Source organism: Aquarana catesbeiana, linkage group LG04 (assembly GCF_042186555.1).
Source record: "Aquarana catesbeiana isolate 2022-GZ linkage group LG04, ASM4218655v1, whole genome shotgun sequence".
Taxonomy (NCBI): domain Eukaryota; kingdom Metazoa; phylum Chordata; class Amphibia; order Anura; family Ranidae; genus Aquarana; species Aquarana catesbeiana.
This window is the reverse complement of record NC_133327.1, coordinates 458,149,477-458,167,598: the sequence shown is the minus strand read 5'-3', so window position 1 is coordinate 458,167,598 and position 18,122 is coordinate 458,149,477. Positions and strand designations below refer to the sequence as shown.

The 18,122-nt window shown below is 46.0% G+C and overlaps 1 protein-coding gene across 21 annotated transcripts in view; it reads right to left on the bottom strand.

Moving 5' to 3' along the window:
• AFDN (afadin, adherens junction formation factor) overlaps positions 1 to 18,122 on the bottom strand; it is a 386,193-nt gene that overhangs the window by 150,273 nt on the left and 217,798 nt on the right. For all 21 annotated transcript variants that reach the window (XM_073627519.1, XM_073627513.1, XM_073627512.1 and 18 more), the window contains 2 exons: positions 10,130 to 10,196; positions 3,074 to 3,183 (listed from right to left, as the gene is read on the bottom strand). In XM_073627519.1, the coding sequence (XP_073483620.1) occupies positions 3,074 to 3,183; positions 10,130 to 10,196 (177 nt within the window). The remainder of the gene's footprint in view (positions 1 to 3,073; positions 3,184 to 10,129; positions 10,197 to 18,122) is intronic.

The window sequence follows — 18,122 nt, the reverse complement described above, 5'->3', positions numbered from 1 at the left end:
GCTGAAGAGGCCGACGTTTGAGAAGAAAAACTACTAACCTGGTCAGCATTTACTCCAGTGTCTGACCCAGGTAGCCCAATTTCCTGGACAGGGCTAGAGGGGACCTCAGGTAGTTCGGACGTCACCCAAACCTTTACAGGAATTATACCCACACAAGGAGACACAGGGCTCCCCGAAATGGAAAAATTCTGTCCCACTTCTTTGGTACCCCCAAAAGGTTCAATTTGTGGACCCCCTTGACGCTCACGAAGGAGGTCCGTGAATCTGGAAACCAGCAAAGAAGTACCCCCACCCCAGCAATGGGTGAGGGCAGACCTTGATGCTGAAGGAGTCTTGTCAGTGGATCTGGAGAAGCCTGCTTTAGGCTTACCAGAACAAGATTGCTTGGAACTTCCCGGGGAAGACTCAAGACTGTTTCCGGAAGAATTTCTTATGGGCCAAGAAGGAAGGCCCCTGTCTGCGACGAGGCTCCTTCCCTTTCCTAGACTGAGGCATGAAGGTACTCTTTCCCCCTGTGACACCCTTAGGCCTCATGTACACTGCTGCTGCTAAATTTTTTTTTCTAAACGCAAAACGCGGCATGTAAATGCGGCAAAACTGGCAGTTTAAACGTGGGTTACTATCTGTCAAGTTAAATCATTCAGGAGAGGTTGTAAAAACATCCCGTGTACATTAAGCCTAAATGATGTCATTCAGGGTAGCCCCAAACAGGCAGTTGCCTTGAAAGGACAGATCAATGAGAGATTTTTTTAGAGGCTTGGTCTGCTGACCAATTCTTAAGCCACATCACACGTCTAATCACCACCGCTGAAACAGGTATCCAAGGCTGCATCACAAAAATACTGCAGCCCATGGACCAACTGGTCTGCTAAAACAACATAAGCAGTGGAAACCTGCTCACTACCCAGACCCTGGCGCAAAAGCTTGGCCCATTCAGTTAAGGTCTGCAACACCAGGGCCGAGGCCAAGACTGGATGCAATGCCGACCCAGCCATAGTAAACATGCTGCGTGCCACAGCCTCTGCTTTCCTGTCAGCCGGGTCCTTAAAGGACGGGGATTCCTCTACTGGGATCATGGTTGCTTTATTCAACCTGGAAACAGGAGGGTCCACCACTGGTGGGGTAGTCCACTTTTGATTCTTCAAAGGGGTAGCGTACTGACAAACGTTTGGGGATCACAAAGGGTAACTTTGGCTGTTCTCATTCCTTATAGGTAAACCTATTAAAATAAGGCAGCTAAGGAAACACCCTTGGTGTGCGAGGTGACCTATGCGTACCAACGGACACAGCCACATATCCCATCTTTAGAGTCTCCCGCACCACAGTAACTAGCGCGTCCACCAGCGCTTTTTCACTCGCTGCTGAGACCGCAGGGGACTCATCCTCACTATCGGATGGGTCAGGGGGCGAGATGTTAAACCCCCCTGGACGGGCCACATCCCCAGCGGCATCAGGCTCAGCATCAGATGAGACAGTCTGAGCAGGGGAAGGCGGGGACGCTTCCTCCTGAGTCTTTGCCCACACAACTCAAGGAGCGCCATCAGCGCAACCATGGGAAGCTGGGGTTCCAAGGGACCTGCGACCTCCATGAGTGAATCAGTTGGTAAGATGTGACCCTGAGGCTCAATAGAGAAGAAGACCCTGTAGTACAAAGGAACTTTGGCACCACTAAGGCACACCCCAATGGCCAGGGTACCTATCAGCAGAGATGGAAATACACAAGGACCCCCAAAGACTCACCCTACCAAACGGAGGAGCGCCGCAATTCGGACCCAGCAACACCAATGTCGACGTCCATTTCATATATCCCGGGACAGGAAGAGAAGCATAGGGGAGGAAGAGGAGCTCTGGCATCTCCACGAGGTTCCGGCCATCTCTAGCATCTCACTAGTCTAAAGAAAAACGGCCGCTGTGACATCATCGGCTACACAAACATGGCAGCTGGCCGGAAACCAGCCAGACCAAGGGAAAATGGCTGCCGTGATGTAATCGGACCATCCAAACATGGCCGCCAGCCATTTGACATGCTGAAACATGCTGCCAGGATCCTCTGTGCCTTCAACATCTCTGCACCCTCTGCAAGGGGACCCCCTTACAAAAAGGTAGGGGAGGGTGAACATTTAATGGGACACCGCTGTGCGCTCTGCACCACTGTACTGTCTGCACTGGGACACACAAACTGCACACTACCTCACACTGCAACTCACAGCAGGGCATGCACCTGGGGGTCTCCTGCACTGGACCCCCCCCCATACCGCCAGGGCAGGACACACACCACCCAGAAGGGGAATGGCGGGGGAGACCCCCAGGGATCTCTGCTGCCTGCCCTGGGACTCCCACCAATCCGTGGGGGGAGTGGGAAGCCCAGTTTAACCAAGGGACTTTACGATGGGAGGAGAGAACCTGCAGGCAGGTTCGACCATCCCTGGAGGGTACCGGCGCCCACCCCAAACTGTACAAGGGGGTAAAGCGGGGGACTGTACTTACCGATCCATGGTGCAAGTGACCTTCCAGACAGAACTCCTTGCCACCGACGTGGGGGGCTGTCGGCCAAGGGACCACTGCGACTTGGACCAGTGCCCATTCGTATGCGACCCTGTAAGACGTTTAACTCATGGGCCAGCCTCCGTCCGTTGAGGCTATGTCGCGGTCAACCTAGCGCATAGTTGCAGTCTGCACACGCTCGCTGGCTGGATTGGGGAGACCACTGGATCTAGATTATCCAGCCCGTCGCCCAACCCGGCAGTTGAGTGCAGATCTTCCAGGAGAAAATGCATGGAAGAAAGAGAAAAAGTAAAATTTGCTAGGACCAAAAGATCCCAGCAAGGAGCTTGCTCCTGACTAGACAGAAATAAACTGAATACCTAGAGCAGGGAGGGGGTTATATACTGACTGAGGACAGCCCATGGGCGTAGTCAGGTGCTTTTTGTTCTGCCTAGTACTACTCCTGCAGAAGCGATATAACCCAATGGTCAAGATTAAGGAGGCACTGTGTCCGTCGATGAACAAAAGAGAAATGTATTTTTGGAACACCAAAGCAAAACAACTTTTCAAAGAAATTCAATTTTCTTACCTGCCATCCAGACTACGGTGTTCTTGTTGCTTATCCATGCGTATCATTGGCTTTACCATGCCACGTTCTGTAGAGCTACCCATTTTATCACTGTCCAACTTACTAGAGCCCTAGGGAAAAAAAAGTCAAAACAATTATTAACTTAAAGTGGATGTAAACCCTCTCCTATACCCAGTGAACGGAATAGCCTCAGAGGATACAGAGATGAAACAAATCCTCCTACATAAGTTTTACTTGCATATTTGCAGTTTTTCCCCAATCTACACTCTTTGGAAAGTGCAGATTGTGTTAGAAATCTTGTTTCCTCTTCCAGCAGTGGGTGTGGTGTCTGAGCTTACACTGTGCGAGATATGATTGGAGTAAAGGCACACACCCCTACTCCACCTAGGCAGATGAAGGAAGAACATGCAGAGCTGCAATCTGAATAGACAAGCTTAGTGCTCATCTCCCTTTAGCCGCTTCAATACCGGGCCTATTCTGGCACTTCTCTACTTCATGTAAAAATCATCATTTTTTTGCTAGAAAATTACTCAGAACCCCCAAACATTATATATGTTTTTTTTAGCAGACAACCTAGGGAATAAAATGGCGGTCATTGCAACTTTTTATCTCACACGGTATTTTTTACAGGTTACCAGTTTAGAGTTACAGAGGAGGTCTAGTGCTAGAATTGTTGCACACGCCCTAACGCACGCGGCGATACCTCACATGTGTGGTTTGAGCGGCGTTTACATATGTGGGCGGGACTTACGTGTGCGTTCGCTTCTGAGCGCGAGCTACCGGGGACAGGGGCGTTTTAATTTTTTTTTTTTTATTATTTTAATTTTTTTTTACTACTATTTTTACACTTTAACATTTTTTTTTTTTTTTGATTACTTTTATTCCTATTACAAAGAATGTAAACATCCCTTGTAATAGGAATCTATGTGGCAGGTCCTCTATATGGAGAGATGTGGGGTCAATAAGACCCCACATCTCTCCTCTAGGCTGGAAAGCATGAGATCGGAAAAAAAAAAAATTCACCGATCTCATGCTGACAGCCGCGATCGCAGCTTCGGTTATTTCCGGGTACTCGGGTGTGACGTCATAACGACACGCCCGGGCCTCCCACGGTCATAGAGATGACTGGTGACCATCTGTTCACCAGTCATCTCTATCGTCAACATCCGGCGCCGGCCGATTCATTCTCCGGGCCCCCGATGGCACGGGAGAGCCCGGAGAAGCACCGGATGGCGGCGGGAGGGGGCGTCCCCTCCCGTCGCCTATAAGAACGATCAAGCGGCGTCACTGCTGCTATGATCGTTGTTATCATGCACAGAATCGGCGGCTGAAAATAATGATATCTGAATGATGCATCTAGCTGCAAGCATCATTCAGATATCACCCCACAAAGTAGAGGACGTCATTTTACTATAGGCGGGTATTGAAGTGGTGTCCCTCCCCCCCCCAAAAAAAAAAAACTTCAGCTGTTATTTCATGTGTTGGAGAACTTGTCAGAAGTGACAGAGGAACAAAGCAGCAGAAAGACCGGGCACTTAGAGCTTTGGAGAGAGCCAAGTAAACACTACAGATATATGTGCCTAGGTCAAATTTCATGACTAGGGTTTACAACCACTTTAAGCTAAATATGTTTAATACATTAAAATAAGTTTTTGTTATGGTAATTTAATCTTACTATATATTCTAAAAATAAGTGTTCTATTCTATTGGTGGCAAGATGATGAATGTCTGTTGATCCGCAAAAGGAAAGTACTGATATAAAATAACCAATGTGTCTGTATCTTCTTCCCAAAGTCTTAAAGCGTGGCGCCCAGGATCCTCAAAAACGCAACGTCACTTCTGCCCATAGCTCTTAAAGGGTTTATTTTTTTTTTTTGACAGAATGACAGAATTTTTATTTTATTTTTTTTATTGCATTTTAGTGTAAATAGGAGATCTAAGGTCATTTTGACCCCAGATCTCATATTTAAGAGGTCCTATCAAGCTTTTTTCTAATACAAGGGATGTTTACATTCCTTGTAATGGGAATAAAAGTGACAATTAAAAAAAAAAAAAAATAAAAAAGGTAAAATAAATAAGAATAAAAACAAAAAAAAAATTTTTCAACGCGCCCATTTCGATGAGCTTGCGTGCAGAAGCGAACGCATATGTGAGTAGCGCCGCATATGAAAACAGTGTTCAAACACACACACGTGAGGTATCACCACGATCGGTAGAGAGAGAGAGCGCAATAATTCTAGCCCTAGACCTCCGCTGTAACTTAAAACAAGCAACCTGTAGAATTTTTTAAACGTTGCCTATGGAGATTTTTAAGGGTAAATGTTTGTCGCCATTCCACGAGTGGGCGCAATTTTGAAGCGTGACATGTTGGGTATCAATTTACTCGGCATAACATTATCTTTCACAATATGAAAAAAAATTGGGCCAACTTTACTGCTGTCTTATTTTTAATTCAAAAAAAGTGTATTTTTTCCAAAAAAAAGTGTATTTTTTCCAAAAAAAAGTGTATTTTTTCCAAAAAAAAGTGCACTTGTAAGACCTCTGCGCAAATACGGTGTGACAGAAAGTATTGCAACGACCGCCATTTTATTCTCTAGGGTGTTAGAAAAAAAAATGTATAATGTTTGGGGGTTCTAAGTAATTTTCTAGCAAGTTTTTAACTTGTAAACAATAAATCTCAGAAAGAGGCTCGGTCCTTAAGTGGTTAAGCAAATTCCGAGTAACGGTTTAGGGCAGCTTCACACTAAAAACAATGCACCCGTAGTTTTCTTGCGGGTTAGCTGTGCTTTCTCATAGAGGTCTATGATGTCCCACGGTTTTGGTGTGTTTTCTGAAAGCGCACCTAAACTGTGGGGCATAATTGAAGTCTCTGGGAAAGCGCAGCTACCCAACACAAAAAATGCGTGAAGCTGCCCTTTTGATGCGCCTTACATGTAAATACTTTGCGATTGCCTGGCAAAGGCATCACCCTCATAGGCGCTACATTTAGGGCCGGGTCACACCTGAATTCCCGTGCAACATTACAAAGAACTGAGATTGCACATGCTCAATTTTTCAAAAACCCACTGCGGTACCATGCAATTTAAGTGCAGACAAACGTACTGTAACTGCATTCTGCATATGGAGTGCCATTAGGAAAATACTGACGCGCGCAGTAGATCGCACACCCAGTGCTTTTTGAATACACAAATGGTACACGTTTCCCCACACTGTGCTCTGATGTGAACCGGCCCTTATTAAACAGTTAGAGCCCATTCACACAGGGGCAACACGACTTCCAGCGCGGCTTTGGGAGGCAACTTGGACACGACTTGAGTATGAATCACAGCATGACTTGGGGCGACTTCAGCGCAACTTACAACACGGATTGAAGTCGCCTCCAGGACAGGGAGCTGAACATACCAGGCTCTTAGGTCTGGTATGGACGAAAAAACAGCTTGGGGGTCCCCCCCCAAGATCCATACCAGACCCTTATCCGAGCATGCAGCCCGGTTGGTCAGAAAAGGGGGCGGGGACGAGCGAGCGCCCCCCCCCCCCGAGCCGTACCAGGCCGCAAGCCCTCAACATGGGGGGTGGGTGCTTTGAGGAAGGGGGCGCCCTGCGGCCCCCCCACCCCAAAGCACCTTGTCCCCATGTTGATGAGGACAAGGGCCTCTTCCCGACAACCCTGGCCGTTGGTTGTCGGGGTCTACGGGCGGGGGGCTTATCGGAATCCGGGAGCCCCCTTTAATAAGGGACTAAACAAGTAACAAGGCGCAATATGCAGATACCTTACAATGTAGTACCCAATTGTCCAGGAATGTGGTTGTACAGATGTGTACACTGGTAATATAAAACCGCTGTCTCAGTCAGGGCAGCCACCAAGAAACCAAAAGGGAGTTCCAATAGCTAAGAAAAGACAAGGAATAGGGGCGCCTCTGAGAAATTATCATAAAACACTTTATTTTAAACAAAATATCCACTCACATGAAAGTAGAAGAAGTCATATACAGGAGCATGATGAGGGCTGAAGAGCTGAAAAAACACAGGACTGTAGGCAGAAGCTGTATCAGAAGCACAATCAACTCCAGGCAGGGGTGCAGATGGCTATGCACATACACACACCAGTGTAATACAATGTCCCTGGAAGATGGTGTCAAGCATCAAGGATGGATCAAGGATGCTTGAAAAAGGAATGCGGCTATTCCATCCATCTATAGCCAGCAATTTCAGAAACGCGTCGCATGCTGATGATGTCACGGCTCGGCGCCGGCCTGTGTCTGCTCTCCAAGCCTCGCTTTCATCTCATACACACGGCCGTGTCTCTCCCCTTACCATACAGGGACAGTGCGATCGCTGTGGAGATACAGCGCAGCCCTGCCATCCAGCCAGACGTCCTTCTCCCTCTTTGTACAGACATTCATGCCATCATTGGACCGATCCTTTCCTCTTCCACTGGACTACTGACACCATCTTCCAGGGACATTGTATTACACTGGTGTGTGTATGTGCATAGCCATCTGCACCCCTGCCTGCCTGGAGTTGATTGTGCTTCTGATACAGCTTCTGTCTACAGTCCTGTGTTTTTTTCAGCTCTTCAGCCCTCATCATGCTCCTGTATATGACTTCTTCTACTTTCATGTGAGTGGATATTTTGTTTAAAATAAAGTGTTTTATGATAATTTCTCAGAGGCGCCCCTATTCCTTGTCTTCCCTTTAATAAGGGGGCCCCCAGATCCAGGCCCCACACCCTATGTGAATGAGTATGGGGTACATCGTACCCCTACCCATTCACCTGGGGGAAAAAAAGTGTAAAAAAAAAAAAAAAAACACACTACACAGGTTTTTAAAGTAATTTATTAGGTAGCTCCGGGGGTCTTCTTCCGACTTCTCCGCTCTCTCCGGTCTCTTCTCCCGGTGTCCGGTTCTTCTCCACTATCTTCTGCTCTTTTGCCGCTTTTTTGCTAGCGGTGGCCCGATCTTCTCCGTCGTCTTCTTCCCTCTTCTCTTCTTCCGATGTTGACACAACGCTCTCTCCCACTGTAATGCCATGTACGCGGTGCACAACGACTTATAGGCATGGGGTGTGGTCACCGGGTGATGTCACCCAGTGACCCCACCCCTTATGACGTCACAGTTCCAGCATGCCCCGGGACTGTGATGTCATAAGGGGCGGGGTCACCACTTGATATCACCCGGTGACCACGCCCCATGCCTATATAAGTCGTTGCGCATCGCGTACACGGCATTACAGCGGGAGAGAGCGTCGTGTCAACATCGGAAGAAGAGAAGAAGACGACGAAGTCCAGGCCACCGCTAGCAAAAGAGCGGCAAAAGAACAGAAAATAGCAGAGGAGCCCAGCAGAAGAACCAGAGAGCAGGAGAAGAACCGGACACCGAGAGAAGAGGTCGGAGAAGTCGGTAGAGACCACCGAAGTCGGAGGAAGACCCCCGGAGCTGCCTAATAATGTACTTTAAAAACCTGTGTAGTGTTTTTTTATTGAAACTTTTTTCCCCCAGGTGAATGGGTAGGGGTATGTATGTACCCCATACTCATTCACATAGGGTGGGGGGCCGGGATCTGGGGGCCTCCTTATTAAAGGGGGCTCCCGGATTCCGATAAGCCCCCGCCCGCAGACCCCCAACAACCAACGGCCAGGGTTGTCGGGAAGAGGCCCTTGTCCTCAGCAACATGGGGACAGGGTGCTTTGGGGGTGGGGGGGGCGCAGGGCGCCCCCCCTTCCTCAAAGCACCTACCCCCCCATGTTGAGGGCATGCGGCCTGGTACGGTTCAGGAGGGGAGGGGCTCGCTCGTCCCCACTCCCTTTCCTGACCGGCCGGGCTGCATGCTCGTATAAGGGTCTGGTATGGATTTTGGAGGGATCCCCATGCCGTTTTTTCGGCATAGGGGGTTCCCCTTAAAATCCATACCAGACCTAAGGGCCTGGTATGCTCTTGGAGGGGAACCCATGCCGGTTTTTATTTAAAATTTGGCGTGGAGTTCCCCTTTATGATTCATACCAAACACATGTCAGTATTGCTTGTCGCTCATTGGGAAAGGAAAAAAACTTTTTTTTTCTGGCATATCGCGGTCGCTCTTCCTGGGTAAATTCTTTTCTTTTTCCTGTAAAGTTGCCTCACTATGAACGGGCATCCGACTTGGAGGCGACTTCCATTGAAATCAATGGGTACAAGTCGCCTAGAAGTAGGATTGAAGTAGTACAGGAACCTTTTCTGAAGTCGGAAGCGACTGCAGTAGTGTACATTAAGACGGATCCATTCACTTACATTAATTACATCACTTACATCAAGGCGGCCCCTGATGATGTACGTTTGTGACGAAACGTCGGGCGAATGAGGGACGAGTGACGTATTGTGCATAGAGGAGTGGCCGCCGCCTTGATGGTAGGAAGCGCTGGGTGCTTTCCTTTTTGGCTTATGCTCGTTTTTTAGTGGTGAAATGTGAGTTTAAACTTTTCATTTCTTCAATAAATGGTCGAAATTTTGGATGTCTGCGCAATGAGTCTGTTCTATCATCCTTTTTTATATGCCTGATTGAGTTGTTCCTGTGGAGTCCATCTCCCAGCTGAGATTACTATACAACAGCTATCTGTCTTTGGTGGATCTATGAGAGGGGATTCTATTGGTGGACCATTCGATTAATACAAGCTGTGAAATTGTCTGCAATTGCTCAATGTGTATGTCCTATACACTGACGGTAAGAGTCAGTTGTGTTGGGTGTCGCTGACGGTTCGTCTGTCTTCTACCCTTCCTTTGGATTTTATATGATGGACTGCAAGTTTTTGCGACATTGATTATGTTTACATGCTTTTTATCAATTTTCTATTACCGCTACACCTTTATCCATATTTTTTGTTATTGTACCCAGCAATATTGTGTTAGCTGCTTTTAATTTATCCCCTTATTTAAGCGCAGCAGATTTTTTCTTTTTATTGATTTTTTCATGTAGCGCCACTTGGGGCGACTTGAAGTCGGATCCAAAGTTGCCCCTGTGTGAATGGGCTCTTAGTTCTGCTTGGTAGAAAACAAAATGACACAAAACAAAAATATTTATACCTTATTGGACTGCAGTGATGAGCCACTAAGAACATCTCCTTCTATGCCAAATGTGGTTTCCTGAACCCTAAAAAGAACAATGAAAAGTGTTTAGCATTCTCAGAATAACACATTTTGGTTTCATTCTTCCCTCTGAATGCCTTCAAATGATTATAATGAAAGACATTCTGGTATCACAAAATGAATGCAATGCAAACGATGTACTACCCATCAGAAAAATAAATAGTTGTCTGGTATGCGGGTAGACAAAAAAAAATGCCATGTGAAAAAAATATATTTAAAAAGTGAAACTAAAAGGCAAAAAACTTTTTTTTAAAAATAAAATCGGAGTAAGAAAGGCTTATAATCCTTGTCAAGTTTTTATTTTTTTTGTGCCGTCTGTGTCCCATTGGGGAGATTTTCCTACACTTCTCCCATAGCCACAACAGGAAGTGAGTGGAAATTCATCAAAAGTGAGGGAATGCCCGGTTGTCATCAGAGTCACCAGAACTAGTGTCCCCATATAATCCTGTTCGGGTGATAACCCAAAATTTGGAATTTATCTTTACTTTAATTTTCAGGGATAGCAATAAAAACAGGGCAAATAAAGAGTGTGAATCTCTCTAGTGGGGACATAGACGACGATAAAAACCCAACAGATGTTATAACCCCTTTCCACACAAAAAGTTTTCCCTTTAGTTATTCACCAAATAGTCAGTGTAAGCATTGTTAAAGATCTATGACCAGTGCCTAGAAGGTTCAATGGAACCAAAAAAGCGCAGGAAAAATAGTGAAAGCTCCTGCCCCTTTTGTTCAACTGAGCAATTCTTTTTTGAAAACCTAAGGGCTCATTCACACGGGAATCTGCATGTGAATAGCACAGGATCGTGCTGCATGCTCCTGTGTGATTCACATGCAGTGATCCTGACCTAATCTCCAACTCCATTTGCAGAAATGCAGCCCCAAACCTGTAAGGAACCTCCACCATGCTTCACTGTTGCCTGCAGACACTCAATATTGTACCACTCTCCAAGTCTTCAGTGAGCAAGGTGCCTCCTGCTACAGCCAAATATTTCAAATTTTGACTCATCAGCCCAGAGCACCTGCTGCTATTTATCTGCACCCCAGTTCCTATGTTTTCATGCATAGTTGGGCTTAGCCCTGCTTCCATGTCCTATGCATGAAAAAAGAACGGCTCTTGCACTACATAGCTGATGGTAGAGCAAAAGGAGATTGTACAACCAGACTAAGTTGCATGGACAGCTTAAGAGAGATCTGGTGGAAAAGGCTATTGGTCTATGCTTTTTTTTTGCCATACTCTTCTCGTGTAAAAAGAGATAAAAGTAGCAGATATTGAAATCAACATTACAAATAAGAAAAAAAGTCAAATTTGCTAATCGCTTAGACTATTTAATAGTATAAAATGGCTCTATACCAATACATCAATCGTTACCATGACTGTACTCTTTAAACAGGTTATCCAGTCTTATTTTGATAGATGCCTTGAAGCTGTTTAAGTAACGCAAAATACATCATTGCCTCTTTCCATAATTCATTATACATCAAAGGCCGCTGGCTTCATACCCATGTGTTGCAGTAACATATGTGACCATAAACATACTGATTGTATTGAAGTTGCATTCATTTTGATGGCCACCCCAACATACCTTGTCAACAAGGAAACGTAGATAACCACCATGGCACACACAACGCTGGATACATCTAAATGCAGAATAACTTGATCTGAGAAGCATAAAGTTTGTTTATACTTCCCAGATAATTTCTCCTCAGTTTATATAATCCATATGCAGGAATACTGGTGTGAAAGCAGCCTTAGGCCCCTTTTACACTGTCCTGACTTAAAAGTCACGCGGTTTTGCGGCTGCACTTTCAGGGAATTCCTGTGTAAATTTGAGGTCTATGGACCTCAACTCGCATCAAAGTCGGACCAAAATAGTACAGGGATTACATTGAAGTATGCGTGACTTGAAGTTGCACAGATGAATGGTTATCATTGGGAATCATGGGGTGCGACTTGTCATGCGACTCTGATTTTCAAAGTTGCAGCAAAAGTCGCACAAGCGTGAAAGAAGCCTTGGAACTGAAGTGAAAACCTTTGTGACCGATTTATCCCATTAAAACATCAGGCAGCTGAAGCTGGATGCGCAGTTGGTTAGAGTTTCCACTGAAAGAGTATGTGGCAACACAGGAGAGAGCACGGTTATCCAATAAGAGGAAGTGGCTGAACAAGGATCTTCATGGCACAATTACCAAGTATTATTTTAGTAATAGATTTAAAATCTTACAAATTGCTTTTGATGTTACTTTAACTTCCCGCCCATATGACATCCTTGACTTTCAGTGGGAATATCTGAATGATGCCTGCAGTTACAAGCATCATTCAGATATCCTCTTTTTCAGCTGGCGATTCCGTGAACCGTAAGAACGATCATAGCGGCAGTTCAGCCGCTAGATCATTCTTACAGGCGACGGGAGGGGACTCTTCCGCCCCCCCCCCGCCGCACTCCAGTGCTTCTCCGGGCTGTCCCGTGCCATCGGGAACCCAGGGAAAAGGATTGGCCACCGCCGGATGATGATCATAGAGATTTCCGGTCACCAGATGGTCACCAGTCATCTCTATGACCATCGGAAGCCCGGGCACGATGTGATGACGTCACGTCCGGGCTTGTAAACAAAGCCGCGGTTGCGGCTGGAAAGCATGGGATCGGGAATTTTTTTTTGATCTCATGGTTTCCAGCCTGAAGGAGAGATGTGGGGTCTTATTGACCCTCTATAAAGGCAGACCTGTCACACACCATTCCTATTACAAGGAATTGTTTACATTCTTTGTAATGGGAGTAAAAGTGATCCAAAAAAAGAAAAAAATTAAAAAAGAAAGTGTAAAAATAAAAAATAAAGTAAAATAAGCAATAAAAAAAAAAAAAAAAAAAAAAAAAATTAAATCGCCCCTGTTCCTGGTAGCTTGCACACAGAGGTGAGGTACACCATGTGCATTAGAGCAAGAGCAATAATTCTAGCACTAGACCTCCTCTGTAACTCTAAACTGGTAACCTGTAAAAAATTTTAAGCCGTCGCCTGGATATTTTTAAGTACCGAAGTTTGGCACCATTCCACGAGTGTGCGCAATTTTAAAACGTGACATGTTGGATATCTATTTACTCGGCATAACTTCATCTTTCACATTATGCAAAGAATTGGGCTAACTTTACTGTTTTGTTATTTTTTAATTCATGTCAAACCAAAAAAAAACATGTTCGAAAAATTGTTGTGCAAATACCGTGCGACATTAAAAGTTGCAATGACAGCCATTTTATTTCCTAGGGTGTCTGCTAAAAAAAACATATATAATGTTTGGGGGTTCGGAGTAATTTTCTAGCAAAAAAAAAAAAAATTATGGAAGTGGTTAACATATTAAAAAGATTTGAGACTTTATATTTATTACCATAGAAAAAAAAATTGTGCAAAATCTTAAATATAAAAAGATAAATCTCTATAACGAAGCCCTGAATAGAGCGGGGCTGAGCCATGCTTTCTGTGTCGTAAGGACGCAGAGAGCCGACTCGGGAGAGACCATGCGTGAGTGTCCCCACAGCAAGTGGCTTGCCATGGGGGTACTCGGCATGGGCCCAAGAAGAGAATTTTTTAAAAAGTATCCCTGTTATACTTTCCTGCTCTGTGCAGTGGTTTTGCAGAGAGCAGAAAAATATAACAGGTTTATTTTTTTTAAATTACATTCACTTAAATTTCTCCAGTGGCATAATTTTATTTTTTTTTTTTTTAATGGTTTGTCCATCTATCAAAATTAAAAATGCATTATATTTGCAGGTTTTTAATCCTCTTGAAACACAGAAAATAAAAAGATTTGCCCCAACGATTCGGACTCATAGTGACCCACTGGATCTTTGCAAATTAGACAGAGATCAGAGTGGAAAGCAGATACTGTGGCAGTACTAATGTGAATTCAGCTTTCAAATAAAGTCCTTAAGAACAGCAGGCCATTCCTCTTTAACCTCTTCAATATATGTCTGACACAGAGGCTTGGCAATTCAACAAGTAATCAGAAGCCATATCTCTTGGTAGGCTTAGTATGAAGATATGACGTTTTATCCTTAATCACCACTTGATCCACTTAAGAAATAAGAACAGAAATAGCTCCAACTGCTAACTAAAAAAAAGCAGCACAGACTCCAAGTATCCCAAAAGTCAATTGACACATCGACATATTTTTCCCACCTCAGAATGTACCACTTTAGCAAGTCTGGGGCAAGAACAACAACACTCTGTCACTCCAATGAGGCAAGAATAGAGCAGCCTGGCATACCTGGTCTCCATGGGCTTTAGTTAGGTAAACTGGTGTCATGAGCATTGTTCCTGAATAAACTTCCTTTTGGACAATATTCCTTGACTATGCTGCTAGGCCGGGCTGGTTTAGGGTTTTAAAGTACTTTTGAAATTGATAGCAACACGTCTCAAAAAAGTTGGGATAGGGCCATGTTTACCACATTGTAGCCTCCAATTTTAACAAGTCTGTAAACATCTGGGAACTGAGGAGACCAGCTGCTAGAGTTTTAGGAGAGGAAAGTTGTCCCATTCTTGCCTTATTTAGGATTCTAACTTATAGGATTCTAACTGCTCAACAGTCCTGGGTCTTCTTAGTTGTTTATTTTATCTCAGGACGCATGAAATATTTTCAGTTGGTGAAAGGTCTGGACTGCAGGTCAGTTAAGCACCCGGAGTCTTCTACTACTAAGACAAGCTATAAGGACAAGTTCAGAGGGTGTTGATAAATATAATGATCGGAATGGTCAGGGATGGGTAGTGGGGTCCCACAGGGTTCTGTGCTGGGACCAATCCTATTTAATTTGTTCATAAACGACCTGGAGGATGGGGTTAACAGTTCAATCTCTGTATGTGCGGATGATACTAAGCTAAGCAGGGCAATAACTTCTCCACAGGATGTGGAAACCTTGCAAGAAGATCTGAACAGATTAATGGGGTGGGCAACTACATGGCAAATGAGGTTTAATGTAGAAAAATGTAAAATAATGCATTTGGGTGGCAAAAATATGAATGCAATCTATACACTAGGGGGAGAACCTCTGGGGGAATCAAGGATGGAAAAGGACCCAGGGGTTCTAGTATATGATAGCAGCAGCTTGGCACTGCATGACATTGCTGAGCCTAACAAAGCAAACAGAATATTGGCATGCATTAAAAAAGGGATTAACTCCAGGGATAAAGCAATAATTCTCCCACTTTACAAAACTTTGGTCCGGCTGCACCTGGAGTATGCTGTCCAGTTCTGGGCACCAGTCCTCAGGAAGGATGTACTGGAAATGGAGCGAGTACGAAGAGGGGTAACAAAGCTAATAAAGGGTCTGCAGGATATTAGTCATGAAGAAAGGTTGCGACCACTGAACTTATTCTCTCTGGAGAAGAGACACTTGAGAGGGGATACGATTTAAATTTACAAATACCATACTGGTAATCCCACAATAGGGATAAAGCAGAAGGGAGTTTAACAAGACACAAGGCCACTCATTAAAAGAAGAAAATCGGTTTAACCCTAAACTACGTAGAGGGTTCTTTACTGTAAGAGCGGCAAGGATGTGGAATTCCGTCCACAGGCGGTGGTCTCAGCGGGGGGCATTGATAGTTTCCAAAAACTATTAGATAAGCACCCAAAAGACCGCAACTTACAGGGATATACAATGTAATACTGACATATAATCACACACATAGGATGGACTTGTGTCTTTTTTCAATCTCACCTACTATGTAGCTATGTAAAGCGGTTGTCATAGATGTAGTATGCGGTTTAGCATTGTTCTGCTGAAATATGCAAAGCCTTCCCTGAAAAAGACATCTAGTTGGGAGCATATGCTGCTCTAAAATCTGGAGCTATCTTTCAGCACCGATGTGCAGTCTGCCCATTCCATGCACACTAATGCACCCCTATACCATCACAGATGCAAGCTTTTTAACTGAGCACTGATAACAAGCCTGAAAGTCCCTCTCCTCTTTAGTAGAGGACGTGGTGCCCATGGTTGTCAAAAATAAATGTCAAAATTTGATTAATCTGACCACAGAACAGTTTTCCACTTTCAAACAGACCATTTTAAACGAGCTTTGGCCCAGAGAAGATGGCAGCGTTTCTGGATCACGTTCATGGATTCTTCTTTGCATGATAGAGCTTTAACTTGCATTTTTGGATGGCACCATGAACTGTATTCACAGACAGTGATTTTTTTTTAAATATTCCTGAACCCATGCAATGATGTCCATCACAGAATCATGCCTGTTTTTAATACAGTACTGCCTGAGGGCCTTAGATCACGGGCATCCAATATTGCATTTTGGCCTTGTCCTTTGTGCACAGAGATTTCTCCAGATTCTCTGAATCTTTTTATGATGTAGATGATGTTTTTAAAGTATGCAATTTTACATCAAAGATTATTGGGAAATCGTTCAATAATTTTTAAACGCAGCTTTTCAAAGATTGGTGATTCTCTGCCCTGTCTTTTGAAACACTTTGGGGTTGATTTACTAAAGGGAAAAAGACTGTGCACTTTGCAAAGTGCAGTTGCCCTCTGCAAGAGCAGTTGCAAGAGCAGTTGCTCCAGAGCTTAATAAATGAGCAGAAGCTCTGCTGACTTCCATCATCCAATCATGTGCAAGCAAAAATGCATTTTTTTTTTTTTTATTTACCTTGCACAGGATTGGGTACCAGTGTTGCCAACCGCCCATTAATTTACGGGCAGCCCGTAAAAAGCACCCCATTTTCGGGGGGGCCCGTGAATGCCCGTTACGGGCAGTCGGTGCCCGTAAAAAATATGGCTGCGGGCCGGCCATGCAACTGCGCATGCGCCGTTCCGAAGCCGTTCCGACTCGGGAGAGATCGTACGAGCTCGGCAGGCCGGCACATGCGCAGTAATGTAATGACGCCGCCTGGCGCCATTTTTAAACAGAAGCCGCCGGCCGCCGCTCGTTCAGTTCTCGGCGGTTCAGCGGGGCGAGCAGGAGGAGCCATGTTACCGGGTCCGGCCACGGCAGGACGTCAGTGAGGGACAGAAGTGACAGCCTCTGACCATCTCCTGTGCCCACAGCCTCTGCTCTGACCATCTCCTGTGCCCACAGCACAGCCTCTGCTCTGACCATCTCCTGTGCCCACAGCACAGCCTCTGCTCTGACCATCTCCTGTGCCCACACAGCCTCTGCTCTGACCATCTCCTGTGCCCGCAGCCTCTGCTCTGACCATCTCCTGTGCCCACAGCACAGCCTCTGCTCTGACCATCTCCTGTGCCCACAGCACAGCCTCTGCTCTGACCATCTCCTGTGCCCACACAGCCTCTGCTCTGACCATCTCCTGTGCCCACACAGCCTCTGCTCTGATCATCTCCTGTGCCCACACAGCCTCTGCTCTGACCATCTCCTGTGCCCACACAGCCTCTGACCATCTCCTGTGCCCGCAGCCTCTGACCATCTCCTGTGCCCGCAGCCTCTGACCATCCCCTGCCCGCAGCCTCTGACCATCCCCTGCCCGCAGCCTCTGACCATCCCCTGCCCGCAGCCTCTGACCATCTCCTGTGCCCGCAGCCTCTGACCATCTCCTGCCCAGTGCCCGCAGCCTCTGAAAATCCCCTGCCCGCAGCCTCTGACCATCTCCTGCCCAGTGCCCGCAGCCTCTGACCATCTCCTGCCCAGTGCCCACAGCCTCTGACCATCTCCTGCCCGCAGTCTCTGACCATCTCCTGCCCGCAGCCTCTGACCATCTCCTGCTCGCAGCCTCTGACCATCTCCTGCCCGCAGCCTCTGACCATCTCCTGCCCGCAGCCTCTGACCATCTCCTGCCCGCAGCCTCTGACCATCTCCTGCCCGCAGCCTCTGACCATCTCCTGCCCGCAGCCTCTGACCATCTCCTGCCCGCAGCCTCTGACCTATTCCTACATCATGTCTGCAGTCTCTGAGGGGGAGTCGGGAAAGGAGTCAAGAG